Source organism: Diachasma alloeum, unplaced genomic scaffold, assembly GCF_001412515.2.
Source record: "Diachasma alloeum isolate Michigan unplaced genomic scaffold, Dall2.0 Dall_scaffold_00288, whole genome shotgun sequence".
Classification (NCBI taxonomy): domain Eukaryota; kingdom Metazoa; phylum Arthropoda; class Insecta; order Hymenoptera; family Braconidae; genus Diachasma; species Diachasma alloeum.
The window spans coordinates 2,284,454-2,304,509 of record NW_021680427.1 but is presented as its reverse complement, the minus strand read 5'-3'; the positions used below and the strand labels follow the sequence as shown (position 1 = coordinate 2,304,509).

Sequence of the window (20,056 nt, the reverse complement as noted above, 5' to 3'; positions counted from 1 at the left end):
CTACTTCAATGAGGAAAAAAATAAAAATTTGGAATATCTATACATGAGGGGCTAATTGGTCGGATCTGTTCACCCGGCTAAATAATTCGATTTTGGCGAAAGTCGACCTTCCCCGGGAAAAACCAAAATCTGACCCTTTCAAAATTTGAAAAAAAAAACTTTTTCAGTTTTCACTTTTTCCACATACTTTTGAGAGTTCTGAATAGCCCGTCGCTTAAATAGTTGGAATCAACGTTCACCAGGCTAAAAAATTCGATTTTGGCGAAAGTCGACCTTCCCCGGGAAAAACCAAAATCTGACCCTTTCAAAATTTGAAAAAAAAAACTTTTTCAGTTTTCACTTTTTCCACATACTTTTGAGAGTTCTGAATAGCCCGTCGCTTAAATAGTTGGAATCAACGTTCACCAGGCTAAAAAATTCGATTTTGGCGAAAGTCGACTTTCCCCCTGGAAAAACAGAAAATCTGACTCTTTGGCTCGGGGTTTCCAAAATTTGGAATATCTATACATGAGGGGCTAATTGATCGGATCTGGGTGAACGTTGATTCCAACTATTTAAGCGACGGGCTATTCAGAACTCTCAAAAGAATGTGGAAAAAGTGAAAACTGAGAAACCGTTTTTTTTTGCCCCAGCCAAAGGGTCAGATTTTCGGGTTTCCCGGGGCAAGTGGATTTTTCGCCAAAATCGAATTTTTAAGCCGGGTGAACGTTTATTCCAACTATTTAAGCGCCGGGCTAGTTAAAACTCTCAAAAGTATGTGGAAAAAGTGAAAACTGAGAAACCGTTTTTTTTTTTGCCCCAGCCAAAGGGTCAGATTTTCGGGTTTTCCGGGGCAAGTGGATTTTTCGACAAAATCGAATTTTTAAGCCGGGTGAACGTTTATTCCAACTATTTAAGCGCCGGGCTAGTTAAAACTCTCAAAAGTATGTGGAAAAAGTGTAAACTGAAAAAGTTTTTTTTTTNGAATAGATTCTGCAACCTTCTCCGCTTGTTGGGTAAAAATGTCAAGCCTCCGCATACATGCATCTCCCCTCCACCCTCCCGTGAAATGTCGATTTTCGAGATTAAAAAAAAACAATAATTGCATTTTTTATTTCAATAACGCATGAGTAAACAGGGATATGAACGCAGATTTAATATAGGCCCATAGAATTACGGGGACCGGCAAGGATTTGGAAAGTCTGAATGCAAGTCCTGCTTACACCTAACAAGTGTTGAAATGGGACATAACCAGAGGTAGAAAGGTCTCGGAAGTACTTGGGAAGAGGCTTCCCAAGATCTATCCAGTTCTGAACGGAAAGACCTAAGTAGAATTTGTCAGATCCAATTATTCGACTCGGGATAGTAAACGGAAAAGTTCCTCTCGACCTAGTGTCGAAATATACTATGTTCTGTTCCAAAATTAGTCTCATCACGAAGAAAAATGTTTGGATTTTGAGACACATGTCACTGGCTTTTCCGGAATTCATTCCCAATTAGCGATTGCTGACTGTGAAATTCAGTAAGTGTAAAATTCTTAAATTTAGTGATTATGTCACCAATTTTTAGTGACATTATCGCAGAGATATTCACAGGCGTAATCGTGCTGTCACTCGCTGATGTAATCAATTGTAACCCAGTGAAATCAATGTAATCATTGTAATCACATGATTACCATATTTGTAATCAAGTTTTGGTAATCAAGTGGTAATCATTTGTAATCACTGCAATCATTTGTAATCAGTGTAATCTTTCGTAGTTGCTCCTAGTGAGACTGTGAATTTTGTTTTCAAATTTTCGAGCGCGTCATTTCTACCAACGGTAAGTCTCAGAGATCCCTGGATCAATTTTTCTTGGAATCCCAGATATTTATGGTTCAGAACCTTGCATAGCCAATGCGTTTTGCACAGAGCATTTGTCCGCTAAAAATTGATTTAACAGTTAAAATTTCTTCTTATTCTGGAGAACCAACGACGGGATTATCTCTGTATTATCTGCTGGTAAGTTTCATTCTCCATCAATGGTAGATATTCAGTAAATTTATTTTGCTGATAGCACTTATAAATGCCCAAATTTATAGATGGAGTGATGCAGACTGCATTCCTCTGTTCTAATACCCGTCCCTCCTTCCCCATTTCTTTGCAGGTTCTAATAATTAATTATTCCATTAATTCATATTTAATAAGAGGACATTTTTTGTGATTTCAATGATTACAGATGTTTGGTAATCACAGAATGTAATCGACGAAATCATTTGTAATCATGTAATCACATTCTGTGCTCTTGGTAATCACGGTTATCACATACACTGATAGAATGATTCATTTATTCCAAACGAGATTCGTTAACTATTAACGAATGGTAGAGTTGAATATGACCAAATGAATATTCGTTAAGAGTTAACGAATGGTCACTTGAATGGCGAAAGTCAAGTCAAACAAGGCTCCTCAAATATACATTCGTTAACTATTAACGAATGAACATTTGGCGGGACCAAATAGACCCTAACTTGCAACCAAAATCCATTCGTTAACAACAACTAATCCGTTCTATCAGTGTAGACAGTGGTAATTAGTGTAATCACTCCCGTAATCCTGGGTAATCGATTACATTTTGTAATCGCGGTGTCACGCAATTCGCCTGTGAATAGCACAGATATTTTAAATATCTCTGAAATGAATAATTCTGTCTCCGTCTCAATATCACTGATAATGATAAAATGTAATTTGAATGCTTGAATTACTTGAGAAAATGATGGAAAGACGAGACACTGCAGTAGGACCATTTGAAGCCCTTCTCGGTATGTCTGAGATCACTCATAATGTAACCGTCCTCCCATCGACATTTCTCAGCTCCCGGACCACCGAGATAACTCGGCGGTGGTGATCCATCGTGCACAGCGCCCAATCTGTACGCAAAACATTCATTAATTATGATTCAGACTGATTACTGACCTATCATGATGTGTCAGCAACTTACAAATGACCGACTTCGTGGGCGGCGACGATGATACCGCTGAATCCACCGGTGTCCTCGATTATTGCGACTGAATTGACCTTCTCTAATCGCTTGTTAACAACACAGGCGCCGCCTACGTACGCGAAACCTGCGTGGGGAAAGTCGATTAGCGCATTTTTTTCTGATTCATTGTTATTATTTTTCAAGGTTTGATGGAGTCTACTGAGGTTATTCGATATCATGAGACATGTACTAGTGAAACTATTATGCAACAATTTAATCTATCGATTTAAAGATATCCAAAACAGCCCATGCAGGAAAATTCAATTTAGGTTTCAGTAGCGAAGCTGTAAACGATTCAAGTCAATTTAGCCCTTAGCTGAGTTTTCGAGAAATATCTTCGAATCTAAGGGAGATAAAGTAACTTTCGTAATAACCTTTTTTGTAGAGAGAATTGAGGGCTATAGAAAAGGTATTGACAGAAATTTTGCCATCTCCCTTAGATTTCGAGATATTGATTGAAAACTGGCCAATAGTCAAAATTGAATTGAATCATATTACCGCTTCGCTACTGGCTTCTTCCTAGTATATGAAGCGACAGACTCCACTAGACGAAGATTCATCAAGTTCACGCGTATGAAAAAATGTCAGTAAAACCGAGCGAATTCGCTAGAAAATTCTGTTCCATTTCTATTGAATTGAAATAGCTTCCGAATGGAAGCATTGTAATCGACCAAATTTAAGACGAGAAACGATGTTTTACGGATTCTGTGATGAAATAGTATTTTTCGTCATCAGGCTGAAAAAAAATTTTCTGGCGAATATGAGTTGGTTAGAAAACCTCTCGGCCCTCGAGCCTTCGGCTCGGGCTGCAATCATATGAGCTAGAAATTTTTTTTTGGCCGTGTAACGAACAATATTTTTGTCATAACAGCTATAAACAGTGATTATAGCTACGCGTCCGTGAAGCGCTGCCTTACGGCCGGAATGACAAAAAAACACTTTTTTTACATACGAAATATACAATTTTGGTTGATTCCATCGCAAAATTCCGCATTTTATTTACGCATTTTTTTCCAGCAGAAATGTTCAATGGAAAATATTCTATAGAAACAATCAATAGAATTCCATTTTTCTGTACGACTGATTTTATTGAGATATTTTCTATAGAAATTCTAAAATTTAAATTTTCTAAGTTTTTTTAGTTTCATTTTTTTAAGAGTAGAGAAGAAAAAACCATGATAGACTAGGCAAAAATTAGAGAATTCATGTCTAGGAATTCATATAGAAAATATTGCAATAAAAGAAATTGTATAGAAAAATGAAATTTTGCTGATTTTTTCTGTAAAATAGTTTCTATTGGTCATTTTAGACACAATAAACGCAACACAGCTGCGAAATTCGTCAATGGAATCGACCAAAAACTAATAGAATTCTCAATAGAAGTTCAATGGAGATGCAATGAAATTCTCTATGAGACTCAACATCGACTAAAATCTGATGAAATGTGACTTGAAGTTTCAGTAATAGTTGATTACGTCAACCGTTGACGTTTGATGTTTGATATTTATTCAGTCGATCATTTCCAGCTGCGTTATCTTCTATTCACCTTGATGAATCCCAGCTGAGTAGAATCTAATGCTTATGATACAATAATAACTTTATCCGAAACATTTCTGGTTAATAACCTGATATTTGTCACATTAAGAAATCTCAAAATCAGATTTATTTCAAGATCTATTCCATTGCCGAGACTGCCCCACTTGGATATCCTTCAATCTGAGGATTAATCATCATTCTTTTAATTAATTTTGAGGCATTAGAGGATTGAGTATCAAATGAGTAAAGTATAAAGTCAATAAAGATATAAAAAATTAATAGAAAAGCTGTCACATTCGCTGGAGAATTCTATAGAAAATTTTATTCGTCTTTTGGCGAAAATTATTCAGTCTTGTGCAATTTTTTAATAGATGTTTTGATGGAAACAAAGTTATCAGCTGTTGATATTCTTATGAAATTCATTCTTTTACGATTTTTCTCATGAGAATTGTTGGACATGATCTTTCCAATTTTTCTTTCTTTGATTTCCTAGTGAGGAACACAGCAAAACACGGAAAATTTATGTCTAAAAATTTTTGTTAATTTTTCTGTAGAAGAAATCTCAAAAATATATAAAGAATGTAAAAAACTGAAAATCTATCGATTTTATAAATTATTTCATTTTTAATAGAATTTTTCAAACGAAGTTTATGACTGCACGTGTGAAAAATTCTCTAGAAAACCTAACGAATTCGCTAGAAAATTCTATTGGAATTCTAGTGGAATTCTATGGGGGTTTCTATAGGATTTCAATCGGAATTCCAGTGAAAAATTCAATTTGTTTTTGCACTGATTCTATTGGATATTCGATAAGAAAAAGTCAATACATTTCAAATTTCTGTTTAAATTTCTCTCTTGAGATTTTTTCTACAAGAATGCTTGGGCATAAATTTATATTATATTATAGTTATTGGGCATAAGGTTTTTTCCACTCGGATTCTGTAATGCAAAACAAAACAAAATCCAGCGGAAAAAACTTGGAAAATATGTGCCCAATAATGCTAATAAAAAAAATCTCAAGAGAAAAATTCTAACCGAAATTCAAAATTTACTGACTTTTCCCTATCAAATATGCAATAGACTCAGCGCAAAAAAACAAGTAGAATTTTTCGATAGAATTTCAATAAAAATCCTATTGAAACCCCATAGAATTCCTGTAGAATTCCAATAGAATTTTCTAGCGAATTCGCTAGGTTTTCTGTTGATTTTTTTCATGCGTGTGGCCATCGCCCGAGGGAAGCTAGCCTGGTTTTTAAATTTTATTTACAAAACATTGATTGTAGAATGAAGAAGCAAAAAATATTTAGCTAATTGCTAGTATCATATAACTGAATAGGAAAAGTAATAAGCTGTTTCATATCGTCATGGGTGGGATGAGAGTGAAATATTTTGAGATTTTATTTCTATCGAATAATAAAAAACGAATAGAATTTGCAACAGAATTTCCTAGCGAATGCACTAGGATTTTCAATAAAGTTGTTTCATACGTAGAATTAGTTAATATGTTAGGGAAAGTACTAGTACTCTCAATTTCTCCGTTAACTTCAATAAAAAATACTTGAAGCCATACTAGTGGCCATCATAAGCAGTCATGCATTTCGGGTTAACTCGCCGCTGATGAATTCCCATGAAAAATCTTGTGAACCAATGAATGCACAAAATTCTATGAAAACCTCATCGAGTCGAAACTTACCACATCGCGACGTTTTTTTAAGTCGTAACGAAAAATTAAGGGGCATTCCAGACACATGAACAATATAAAACATGAAATAACGAATCAGGACAGTCAGAGTGAAGACGAAAGTATCGTAGAAGGTGCAGTGGACAGTGGTAAACGTGGTCATTCATTATAATCGATGGAAACAAAAAGATTCCATTGATAATCTTGCGGATAGTTCTTAAGCCAGTGCCCGAAGAGTGCTTGAATTGGAGGAGAGAAAATAATTATAAAATTCGTGTGAAAAAAATCAGTGACAATTTTTGGCGGTGGTAATAACAGCTTTGGCGATATGAAACCGCGATTTTTTTGAGTGAATAAAAAATAGAATAATAAAAAATAAGTGCAGAGTGCGTAGGAACAGAACGATGAAAAAAGGCTCGAAAAATATCACAAAAGGTAGAGAACCCGCACGAAAAGATGTACATGCGGACATATATGAAGTACACTGTTAGAAAAAAACTGAAATTTCATGGATGGACTTGTAATTTTTAGGATAGCGAGATTGAATTAGATTTAGGGGAAAAAAATGATGAAACTTCAGATTTCGACTGGAAATTCAATGAAATTGCACATTTTTTAGCAGGAGGAAAAAAGAATTCCCCAACTCACTTCGATTTTTAATCAAAACATGAATATTCAGTACCAAATTATGGTGAATTTACAAGTTTCCTGATTTTATCAATTTTCAGGGAATAATTGGCGAAATTTCCCTCTCAACTCGCTCTATAGGTCGTAAACATGATATTCGATAAATTTTTTTCATTTTCATATGATTTGTTAAGGTTTATTAATATCTAAGTATCTTTCATAGTTTGGTACAGACCACGCTGTAGACTCAACCGTTTTCAATCATCAAATTTGTCAATTAAATTGCGTGAAAAAACTTTGAAAAAAATCATAAATATTCAGAATTATTACGTTTTTAAATATTCGTTGTTTATAAATAAATGATTGAAGTTGTCTAAACTTTTGGAAACCTCATTTTTTTAGGCATGAAATTGATTTCTGACACAATTCTGAATATGGATAAATTGGTTACGATTCCGAACAAATGATATTTATGATGGCAAATTGATTTTTTATAAATTATTTATAGGTGCAAATGTTTATATTAAACAAAACAAAATGAGCTGTGTAGGAGTCGAATTTCAAAACTAATTCGTAATTGTTATTGTACACTTTTTTGCAATAATTAAAAAAAAACCTCTGTAGCTCAAAAATTGAAGGCCCTGGACTATTTTTAACATTTTAGGCGTCTGTGGGACAAACGAACAATAAACAATTAATTTTTTGTGCTAATTATTAGTTTTTAGACATTCGATCAATCGAATTCGACGTTTTTAGACAATCGATTTTCAATGCATGATAAATCTCAGCAATGGCCCGCGAATTTTAAAAGTGTTTTGAGTTTTAACAAATTCTTTGTCAGAAGTTTTATTCTTACAAAATTTTATTCTCTACAAAAGTTTTATCAATATTTTTACAAATTGAAGCACATTAATCTCTAGGAGATTAATGCGCAACTTCTCTGCTAAGGCCTCTAACAAGTGCACTTGCCAGTCAAGGATTTCTCATTGAAAAATGCGATTTAAAGGGTTATAAAAATTATTTTCGAGATTGTTATAACTTCTAGATTGAGATTAAAAAATGAAAAATAAATTCTTATGTTCCCTATTGAACTGAAATTTAGTTTCCACTGATTTTTCTATAAAATTTGAAATATTCAATGACGAAAGAATGAATTTTCCATGAAATTTCAGTCAAAAATTTTTAACAGTGCATGTGAATAAATATGTGAACAACATATATAACGACATATATGTGACATATAATTATTTATGAATATGTAATATATATGTTACACACATTTGAATTATATTTATACACGTAATTCCAGCACACATAATTTTCCGTGCGGGGAGTATTGAGCAAATGCGAAATGCTCTTCATGCGATTTCTCTCTCGAGAAAACGTACCTGCGGTTCCTCTATTGCACACGTCATTGGCGTATTGCCTCCTGCACATATCTAATCTGCAACGCAACAATAAAATTTTTCTTTATCATAAATGATTCATTAGAGTGATGCAAATCCACGTCACGAGACAATCAAACATCACACAGAACAAAACAACTCAAACAGAATCAAGAAAAGAAAACAAATTGAGCAAACTTTGCAGGGGCTAGAAGCTGTGGCAAAAAATCCTGTCGATTTTTTTTTCATTTCCGCGGAATCGTTGGGGACGGGAATGAGAAATTGCCCGAGGTTTTTCGCTCCTCGTAATTGAATTGACAATGTGGTGTCAGTTCGTAGTCCGTCTGCATTCTAGGAACTTCGATGCGTCGTTGTTTGTCCTTGAGGGCCACTAGATTGCATGTTTTTTTTATCATCACCATTCTAATCCATTACCCAAATAATTTACTCAAGCTGTTTTGATAATCAATGCTGCGGAATAATATCAACACATGCGTGGACTGATGTAGATGATGTAATGAGAGAAAAAACGACAAGATTTAAAAAATCTCTCAAAGTGCATGACTTCTGCATTCATTTAATATGATATATTCTAATTGGTGATTCACTGGGTCAAAGTTTCCGGTATTTTTAATCATTTTCTCATCGTCTGACCCCAAAAAAACGATTTCTTGAGACAAGAAATTTTCACTTGAGCGTGAAGGATTCACGTTTGAGTCATGAACACTCCGGAGATGTATTTAGCTGCAGAAATCGTTTTATGATATTAGGTCGTTTTTTCCCTCAATCTACACATCACGTTCGGATGCGGATGAATATCATGATCGCAAGCCTCTACAACCTTTATATTTTAGATGGTATTGGTGGTTTATTTCCGGATTACATCATAGGAAAGAAAGAACTCTCAAATTGGAAACATATAGTGTTTCGTCGACTTGACAAAATTACAGATTGTACGATTGAAAATACACGGGAATTTCTAAATAAAAACATTAAAAACCCATTTTGCCCAAGCAGTTTTCGAGTGATTTCCGTATATTTGGAATTGAAATACAAGTGGCAAGCATTTCATTCTATGGAATTAATTTTTCCAATATCTCGTACACTGAGAGACGAAATTTGTTCTGGTGAAAACTATATGTCCCTCTGAAGAGATCTTTGATCGTGGTGAATTATTTTACTTGTGGACAAAAAAGAAAGTTTCCACCAAAACGTGATAATTTTCGCAGTAGAAAAAAATGTTATTTAAATTCTTTTGGGCCATGTTTAGGTCATCAGCAGTAATCAAAGACAAAAAGTATAAGTAGTTCAATTGCACTACGTTTCAAATGCACAAAGTATTCCTGTTCAGGTGCATTTTTATTGTAAAAAATATCACAAAGGCAAAATTACTAATCATATAATCAAAAAACTATTGTTGAATCAAAAGCTACAATATAAAAATGCTGATTTAAGTTGAAAAATAACCGACAAAAAGTTTATCGGGAATTCATTTTCAGCTTTCATCTGAAGATGTAAACAGACAACCACAAACTAGAAGTGACACCACCAATGTAAATAAAGAAATCGAATGATATGAAGGCACTAAATGTATTGGACCGGAATTGTTCTGTCTTTATATATTAAAATAACTTAGGTGTTCAAAAACTTCTTGCAGCATCAGAATATCAGAAATGAAGTCCGGAAATTTAATAATTATTCGTGAGAATATACTTACATCCTGTCATGTTAAACATGGCCCAATAGTATATTTTGTCATTAGGCAGAAAAAACTTTTTTAGCGAATGAGTTTTCAATCATATGAGCTAGAAAAGTTTTTTTAGGTTGTATGATGAACAATATTTTTTGTCATAACGACTGTAAGCAGCGATTCATGGACGCGTACCATTCATGAATTGCGTCAGACAGAAAAAAAATTAAATAATTTGAAAACATATGGTCGAGAAGGTCTATTTCATTTAAATGAAAAAAATATTCTTTCCTCGTCAATGTATTCTTTCTATGGTATAGCAGTTCTGTCAGATCAAATGATCGTCGTACAATAGATTATATTTTTTCCTGCCAACGGTTCGAATTCTTCTATGGATATTTCTGATGATCACGATAAAAATTTAATTTTTGTGAAGGATGTTAAATTTCCTTTTATAAAGTTAGTTAATTTCTCTCACGTAAATCTATTCCACTCCACTAAATATTTTGACGTGGAGCATATAGTTTCTGCAGAGCTAATTTTTCATCTCAGTGTAAACTGCTGGGGCACAAATGGGGCAAAACTACTTCAAACTTTTTTTCTCGAATAAGAAAGAATGTTTTGAATTTGGGAGTACTTTCATTTCCTCGTGTAACTGCAACTGTCAGATTAATTTGGCGATTAAATTACTCTAACTACATTCATGATCATCCAGCTAATGATGACTAGCACGTGAATGCAAATGAAACTCAACACAATCGGATTATGGAAAAAAACATGAACATGTAGCAATCATTTGTCTCTATATAATAAACCATACCGGCAGTTCCCTTAGTGCATCGGCCGCCCTTCCTACGACGGCACATATCATACCTGTTGTTGAGAAAAAAAGTGGGAAGAACATGTAGGAATAGAGTGAGAGTGATCATAATTGCATATTAAAAGATTGTAATAATAATAGTATTCTATACTTCTCATGCGGATCCTAGGAACATTCGGAGTTAATGACCTTCGAGAATTCCTGGATCAATTACCTCGTGGATTAATAGAATTTTTCAACAGAGGTCTAGTTAAAAATGCAAATGAAAAATGACTTCTATATGGTTGGAAAAATCAGAATTTCGTGGATAGTTTAGTAGTAATTTTGAGAATATTGACAATGGATTTGTTTTGGAGAGAAAAGGCTTACGAAATTTGGAGGTTTAGGTTGCAGTCAAATGAATTCAAGTAGATTTTCATTAGAATATGAGGAATTAGCTATGTAACCGTTAGGTTTGTGCTTAAATAAAAAAAATAAAAAAAAGAATATGAGGAAATTATTGGAATACATGTTTTTTTCAGTAACAAAATTTACATAAATTTCAGTGGAAGTCCCACTTGTTGAAAATTTTTGGGATATTGACATGAAAAATTGCGGTAACAATGACCATATTTCTGTACATTTTTTATTAAAAGTATTGGAATTTTCCCTAGACTTATTGCATTTTCGACTATAATTTTGTTGAAAATTTCTGAAAGGCTATCGCTGATTACCAGAATTGAGATTGTATCAATAATTATATATTTTTTTCATCTTTCTGCAGAGGAATTGTCTTCTCAAAATGGAGAATGTTACTTTGAATTGAAAAATAAATCAGTAGCGAAGTCGTGAATTTAGTGGCAGTATTGCAAGGAAGTAACCAAATTCATCTGGGTACTTTTTTGTAGAGCAAGAGAGCATTACAAAAAAGGTCTTCACAAAATTTCTCTCTCTTTGCTTCTTTATTTCCGAGATATTCCTCGAAAAAATCATTAGAATTCGGAAATCTTAGATACATTTTTCTTCATTATGAAAAATCAAGAACTTTCAGTCAATTGAGGAATTATCATAAAATCTTGAATTCTTTCCTACGGAAATAACTCTATTCTACACTGGTAGATTGATTCACTTATTCTAAACGAGATTCGTTAACTATTAACGAATGGTAGAGTTGAGTATGACCAAATGAATATTCGTTAATAGTTAACGAATGGTTCACTTGAAAGGTGAATATCGAGTCAACCAAACCTCCTCAAACATGCATTTGTTAACTATTAACGAATGAACATTTGGTGAGACTTAATCGACCCTCGTCTCCAACTAAATTCTTTCGTTAACAATAACTAATCCTTTCTATTAGTGTATCCATCATTCTCTTCACGACAATGCTACAAATCAATTCAGTAGCGAAGTAGTAAAACGGTTCAAGTCGACTTATCTCCCAGTTGAGTTTTTGAGGAATATTTCGGAATCCAAGGTAGATACACGCACGAAAAAATTTAATAGAAAAACCTATCGAATTCGTTAGAANATCGAGTCAACCAAACCTCCTCAAACATGCATTTGTTAACTATTAACGAATGAACATTTGGTGAGACTTAATCGACCCTCGTCTCCAACTAAATTCTTTCGTTAACAATAACTAATCCTTTCTATTAGTGTATCCATCATTCTCTTCACGACAATGCTACAAATCAATTCAGTAGCGAAGTAGTAAAACGGTTCAAGTCGACTTATCTCCCAGTTGAGTTTTTGAGGAATATTTCGGAATCCAAGGTAGATACACGCACGAAAAAATTTAATAGAAAAACCTATCGAATTCGTTAGAAAATTCTATTGAATTTCTATGAAACTTTCTATTAGTTTTTGGCTGATTCTATTGACATGTGCAATAGAAAACATTCAATAGAAAAAGTCAACAGAATTCGATTTTTCTATATAACTTATTCTTTTCATATATTTTCTATAGAATTTGCTCGACTCAAATTTTCTAAGTTTTTTTCATTCTATTTTTCTTTCCTTCTCATCAAGAAAATCAAACGAAAAATCTTAGAAAATTGGAGCCGAGGAAATTCTACAGAAAATATCTCAATAGAATAAGTTATATAGAAAAATTGAATTCTATTGACTTTTTCTACTGAATATTTTCTATTGAACATTTCAATAGAAGCGGCAAAAAACTAATAGAAGAGTTCAATAGAAATTCAATAGAATTATCTAACGAATTCGATAGGTTTTTCTATTAAATTTTTTCGTCCGTGTAGCGAAATTTTCGTAATTACATTGTTTGAGATGAGGATCTAAATTTAGGATGGATGTGGGAGGTGTTGTTTCAGGATAGGCCGGAAATGAATTAAATCACTCAATTATAAAATGTTAGTATATTTTAGTGGAATCGAACCACTTCGTTAACCGTAAAATTTATACCTTGGTTTGAACTTGGTTGTTGAGTGTCTCAAATTATAATTACAGCGGTTGATGTACTGAATTGTTAAATAACTGTTAATTGTCCTTGACAATTGTCTCTGATAATTCACTGAATTTGAGAAGGTGATGTACTTTCACGTAATGCGTCGGCGATGTACTTTGAACGACACATCGCGTTGATTTTACAAGGCTGATGATGTACTAAATTTTGGGGTTTTCGCGATCGTCTGGCCGCTTAACCGAAGGTTCCCGATGGTGTTCGAGGATTGTCGGTAGGACCGACCGTTTAACTGATAGATATATAGCTACGTTTCAAACATACATTTGTTATAACTCTCAATCGGCTCTACAAAAAAGGTTATAACAAAAATTGGGCTATCTTCCTTAGATTCCGAGATATTCATTGAAACTGGTCAATAGCCTAAATTGATTTGTACCGTTTTACCACTTCGCTACTGAATTCCACTGGCTGTAACTAAAAATGAATAAGGAATAGACGAAGATTTCCGCAGAAAATAAATAGCTATGAAACTACCCATATCTTTAAATATAATTTCCAACCAATTGCCTTAGAATTACGGTTATTCTTACTTTGTCACGGCAACGGCAATGTCGTAAACCGGAAGCCTCCTCTCCCGGAAAAGATATTTGCCCATGTCGGTCAGTGCAGCCGCTGAGTCAATCGCATCACGTCCCACGCGATTTCTTTCCAAGTAAGGTGTTGCATCTCTTCCCTATTTTCGATTGAGAAAATGAGAGATGGGAATGAAGAAATGTCAAACACCACTTTCGTTTCAATTGTTCTCCATTTGGGATGGTAAAAAATTGAGGAAAGTCAGATAGTTGATTGTTACCCGTGATATAATAATTCCAGCGATGCTGATGCGAATCTTGGGTCCTTTTAGGAGTTTATACCTCATGTCGACACCATTCCAGAACGACACGAAGTATCTTTTTATTTGAACGTTGTCTCCACCGTGCAATCTAGAATAATGACACTAATTATTGACATTTATTCTCCATTTTTATGGGGTTTTTACATACATTCTGCTCTTCGTGAGCGCGGAAGTCCTTCCTTCGAGCAAGGAAATCAAAAATTCAATGGAATATCAGTTTTTAGGTGATTAAATGTCATTTTTGTTTGCTCCGAATTATCTCATTTACATTTTAATTAATGTTTAACCCTTACAGAGAAAATTATTTGGTGAATTTCAACAACTAGTGGTTTATTAGTGTTGTGATTGTCAAGTCAAGTTGAATTGACTTTAAGGATGTTTATCCAAAATCGCAAGTGCTAAAAAAAATTGATTTTTTTTCAACTGGAAGATGAAGATATTCCCTTCACTTTGATATGAATTTCAATCCACCAACCCATGTTCATTATTTAGATATGAAATAGACAAAATGCACCAGATGCATGCGCTAACATGCGCTTATATGGGATAGAATCATTCGAATATTTCCTCTTTTCGCCCGGGTGCCCCAGATTTCTCTTTTTTCTCAGATTGTGATTTGTTGGATTGAGATAATTCAGGAAGATGCTCGCCACTGTTAATTATCAGCGGTTCCACTAATGGAAATTCTTCATCGAGGTTTTTTCAATCTCTTACCTGTAACCATCGTAGTCAACGATGCAAAGGATTTCCGGATAAATTACGTAAGGTGCATCGCGTTTTGACCTCCCCGGTGTAATCGATCTCTTCGACCTGAACCGTCTGGCCAGATGATCCGGTTCCATGAACGCTGAAAGGAAGTCATTGTTACGAAAGTTAATTGAAAAGTTGCGAGTTAATGAGAAAGTAGTTGAGTTTGATCATTGAACAGAAACAGAATCAATATTTATCAACATTAATTTCTAGTTGCAAACAATTCATTCACGCGGCGATAAAATTGAAGAAAAATTAACCAGAATATCTCGGGAAACTTTGATGTTCGAAAAGCAATCGTCACACGAAATTCAATTAACATAGTATAAAGATAACTTGAATTTTGAAGATTAAAATGTAAAATAAATTCAGTAGCGAAGTGGTAAAACGGTACAAGTCAATTTTGACTATTGACCAGTTGTCAATGAATATCTAGGAATCTAAGAGAGATAGCCAAATTTTTGTTATTACCTTTTTTGTAGAACTGATTGAGAGCTACAACACATGTAATTACGAAAATTTCGCCATCTCCCTTAGATTTGGAAATATTACTCAAAAACTCAACTGGGAGATAGGTCGACTTAAACCGTTTTACCATTTCGCTACTGAATTCTAAACGAAAGTTAATACGAATAGAAACATTCTGGTTGAGTTTGCGCAAGTGTTATTGATAATACTTAAGCTAGAAGTGCAAAAATAAGACGGAGTCTATGAGAAAATGAACCTTTCGAGGGAGAAGATCAAAATCTAGAAAACAATTCGAAAAATCAGAAAAAAATAAATAAAAATTCTCTGGCCAATATGAAAATTATCGTCAGTACCAAACTTGTGTAATAAATAAGTGTTATATTGAAATAGTTTAGTCAGACGAGAGACTATTGTTTGAAAAAAAAATTGCAGAAAGAATTTGATGGATCACTTTCTCAACTTATCAAACTTGAAATTCATGGGGAAAAATATCAACGGTGAATAATTTTTTTTTGCCTTTTTGAATTCATTTTTCTTCGTTACACTCAGCGACTCAACTGAAGTTTATCCATACTACTTCAAGGGGGATAGCCACTGTTTCGTATCGAAAACGAAATATTTATTCTGTTTTATTTACTCTATTTTATTTTGTTTTTTCTGCAATTTTTTCATTCATGTGCATTAAGTACATAAACGTGAGTGGTTTTCCTCTTCGCGAATGAACGACTTTCAATCTTGCGAGTTTTTCAATCCGGATTTTTGTTACAACGTCTGAAGTAATTCGAATATTTAATTTTTGCAACGAAATTTTATGGCCAGCGTGGCAAACCGATTATCCCGCTGATAAGTGGTTTCACGAGAAATTATGAATAGGTATTTCCCATGGCGAATTTCTTCGTCTCCAAAACCGGTTTCTTAATATTTCCGAAAATTACTCATTATAGAGATCATTGCATAATTAACTGTTTTCGTGTTAAACTTGAATCATCCTACCACTTCGTTGCTGACTCGCTAATTAAAAGTAGCAAAAAGTAATCAAAACAGTGTGCTTAACATGCCAAAAATAGAAGTCGACTGTGTGAGAATGTTTTTGAAGTCCACTGACTTTTTACAGTTGAAGAAATGGAATGTCTACAGTTCCAGTATTTTAACTCTTAAACATTTGGGTAAAAATACATGATCGAGGTGATTAGTTTTCAAAATTCTGCATTAGATATGATCCACAGTCGCAACAAAAACTTGATTCGTTAATTAAAAATATAAGAATTTTTTGATAATATCTGTACAATTTAAATATTATTATTATCAACTGCACAATTGACAATTGTAGGTTGAAATTCTCGGAAATTTTATGAAAAAAGTAGAGGAAACCGTAGACTTCAGTTCAATTATGTCATGAAAATAAATAAAGACAAGCGGGGAATTGCTCTTTTATTGCAGATGGTGTTGTTATTTTTAGTAATTAATTCGTCATATGCTTTTGAATGGTTATTTTGTACATCATTTCCTTCTACCATATATAATTCATTGTTTATTTAATTTTACCAAATTGAAAAAGATTTCTCTTCAACTAATTTTTTTGTCAGATTTTCAACTTAGTTGAATGTTGTCATCATCATTATTTTTATTATCCTTTTCTTCTATACAACCGATTGCCGTTTTTACGGTTCTATCTCTCCCCTCCCTTGAATGCATTTGAAATATTACATTTGAAGAAACCGTCAGAAAAATCACTTTTAGGGAAATTTATAAAAAATTCGAAATTCTCAACGGTCATCATAAAAATCAAATCAATAAAAATAGCTATCGTAATCATCTTTTTAGCATAATATTCAAAGATATCCCCGGAATTCTGATTTGCAAAAAAAACAAAATTTCTGCAAATCTTCAAATAAATCAAATTAACGATTATTGCTATTGCTTTCATCTTCGAGCTCGGTCAAAAGGACATCAAAATACATTTTTAAGCCCTCATCCAATCAATTCAGAATATTTTTGTTGCTATCGTGGGATAACCGATTTTCGAAAAAAATCGAGAATTAAAAAACTAATCGACGAATTGAAATTTAATTAATGGCGATCGATAGAGCAACAATACCTAATGTTTTTTTTTCTCAAAAAATAAATCACCAGATCAGTAAAAATACGGAGAAAAATTATTATAACTTTTGATAACCATAGCTGCCCAGAAACATTAACTACGGATGGGCGATGTTTGTCGATTAATCGAAGACATCGATTTTTTATGCCCAAACATCAATGTTTCTAACCAGGTTAACAAAATTTTGAATTTTTTCGTCGAAGAATAATGTTGATTGATTGAGAATACACAAAATAATAATTTATCCGCAATCAGAAGTAATTATTTTCTACAGTATGTATGTTATAAATGAGAAGTGAGCAAGTCCTGTTGTCTATTGTTTTTTTAAATTAAGAAGTTTCTGTAAGATTTTACTTCTTCGGGAACAGTTACGCGACAATTTCGTAATTTGTTCGGTGATGAACCTGAAAATTCACTGAACGTTTTAGATTTATTCTCTTCTGTTCCTATACAAAGAGCCGGAAAAAGATTCTCCATTGCATTGGACGTGAATTGTTCCGTAATTTTTACTGAACTCCGTGTAGCATTAAATCAACAGAAAATTTCACGAGTACATGTAATGATAAAAGATAATATTTCTCACCGAAATCACTATATTCATCCGCAAGGGGTCTCTCAACCCTCTTAAAAACCACATGATGGTGCGTCTGACTCAAATCTCTTTTGCTCCTCGTCACATTTGGCAGTGAATTCTCCTCATGAAGTGCTGCAATACTAGGAACTATCTCGTTGAGGACGCGTTCGGGAAGCGGTCGAATAACGAGCTCCGAACCAATATTCCCCTCCTGACAAAAATCAACAAAAAAGAATGAGAATTATAAACGGTCCGTTAATGTCATCGGATCCATACGCAGGTACATAACCCGGGAAAGAGTGAAAGCGAAAGGTCAGGACACGCGGGGTCATTAGTGAACAACGCTTGTGCATTGTGAAATTACGTAATGGGTCACTGTGGTATAATTAGCATGCACTAGTGAATCACTGAATCATGTCTGTACCTCATAATATTGATGTTGGCATGTAACTACTGGAGCGAGTTGGGATTTGTGGAGTTCTTCGGGATCATATACCACGAAAATTAATGGGTTTTGTAATTATATCGGTAGGAAATGTCAGGGGATATAAATGTCAGAAGCTTCATCATTTGGGAACTGTTTCGCATGCATTAATCATCATAATTAGTCAATTTCGTCATTCAATTTGGGGAATTCAATTTGGGGAAGGATCGATCAACACATTTACTCTGAAGTAATGAAGGCGTTTAGTTTGTATTTCATAGAGAAAATATTGGGATGATTGATTGTGGTTACACAGGTAGGTATTTTGCGATACTTGAACTGAAATTTCAGGAAATTTTTTCATTGACAAATTACCCGTCTTTTCATAATTTGATGGGAAAAATAATGAAAACTATGCATTTCAGTGTAATTATTGTCAGAAAATTATGAAAATTCATCTTTCTGAATTGAGGGAACCGATTTTTTTCGGGTGAGACGTAAATATTTTTCCTCAATACAAAACCAATTTTTTTTCTTTGTTTTGTAATTATTTTTTTCTAATTAAAATCGCGTGGAGAGTCAAGAATTCTCAGCAAATATCGAGTTCATTTTTTAATAGATAGACTGAAACATTTATTTTATATGATGTTTATATTTGACATTCAAGTATTCATTTGAATTTTCATATTCGTTAATGTATAAAAATATCAATTTCTTGAATTGTTAATATAAATAACACATTTTATCAATAGAATTCACTAAAAATGCATAACGGTCTAGTGTCCAATTAATTTATTTAATTAAGGGGAGGTTTACTCTGCGAAAAAAAAACTTCCTTTTTCGATAATCAAAAATTAAAAATTGTATTTTCGCGTAATTTTTTCTTAGCAATTCGATTTTCATTCACTGATGATTACGGATTAACGTTTTTTTTAATCGAAAAATCAACTAAAAAAATTTTCCGTTAAAAAAAAAAATTTGAAAAATAAAATCCCAAGTTTTCGTTTCTTAATTATGAAAAATACAGGAGAAGATAGATTTTTAAGAATATTGGTCAACCAAAAAAATGACTTTCAATGGATCGATTATATTCCCGAAATTTGTTATGAGTATTAATTAGAATGAGTGAATTTCAGAAACAGAAAGCATGGAAAATGAATGGAAACCCTACAAAAAAAATGTACGCATCCGAATTTTAGGGAGAAGTGCGCTGGCAAATCTGGATTACTGAGAGGAGCCCTCTCAACAGTGAGAGAAAAACGCACAAGTTCTCAAACAAGATTTTGTTTGGACCAGAAAAATCGCGACTTGAAAATTACCAAAAAAATTATTGTTTGGTTTGGTTTAAAAGTTTCAAATATGAATAATTATTCTACTTTCCACACCAACGAAATATTTGTCTCAAGAGGTGGATCATTCATATAAGAATTCTGTAATGTAAAACAAAACAAAATGCAGCGGAAAAAACTTGCGGAAAATTACAACGGAAAATTTGTGCCCAACAATTCTAATAGAAAAAATCTCAAGAGAAAAATTCGAACAGTAATTCGAAATCTATTGACTTTTTCTTATCGAATACTCAATAAAATCAGCGCAAAAAACAAATAGAATTTTCCAATAGAATTCCAACAGAAATCCTATAGAAATCCCATGGAATTCCTATAGGATTCCAATAGAATTTTCTAGCGAATTCTCTAA

General features: G+C 33.4%; 1 protein-coding gene across 4 annotated transcripts in view; it reads right to left on the bottom strand.

Annotated features, from left to right (window-relative positions):
• LOC107038817 (venom metalloproteinase 3) overlaps positions 1-20,056 on the bottom strand; it is a 147,749-nt gene that overhangs the window by 7,527 nt on the left and 120,166 nt on the right. For 3 of the 4 annotated variants that reach the window (XM_015258108.1, XM_015258111.2, XM_015258109.1), the window contains 7 exons: positions 17,944-18,145; positions 14,756-14,888; positions 14,000-14,129; positions 13,737-13,879; positions 8,233-8,288; positions 2,959-3,085; positions 2,723-2,887 (listed from right to left, as the gene is read on the bottom strand). In XM_015258108.1, the coding sequence (XP_015113594.1) occupies positions 2,723-2,887; positions 2,959-3,085; positions 8,233-8,288; positions 13,737-13,879; positions 14,000-14,129; positions 14,756-14,888; positions 17,944-18,145 (956 nt within the window). Of the gene's footprint in view, positions 1-2,722; positions 2,888-2,958; positions 3,086-8,232; positions 8,289-10,739; positions 10,793-13,736; positions 13,880-13,999; positions 14,130-14,755; positions 14,889-17,943; positions 18,146-20,056 lie in introns of all 4 variants that reach the window. The other variant, XM_015258110.1, reaches the window with a different exon arrangement.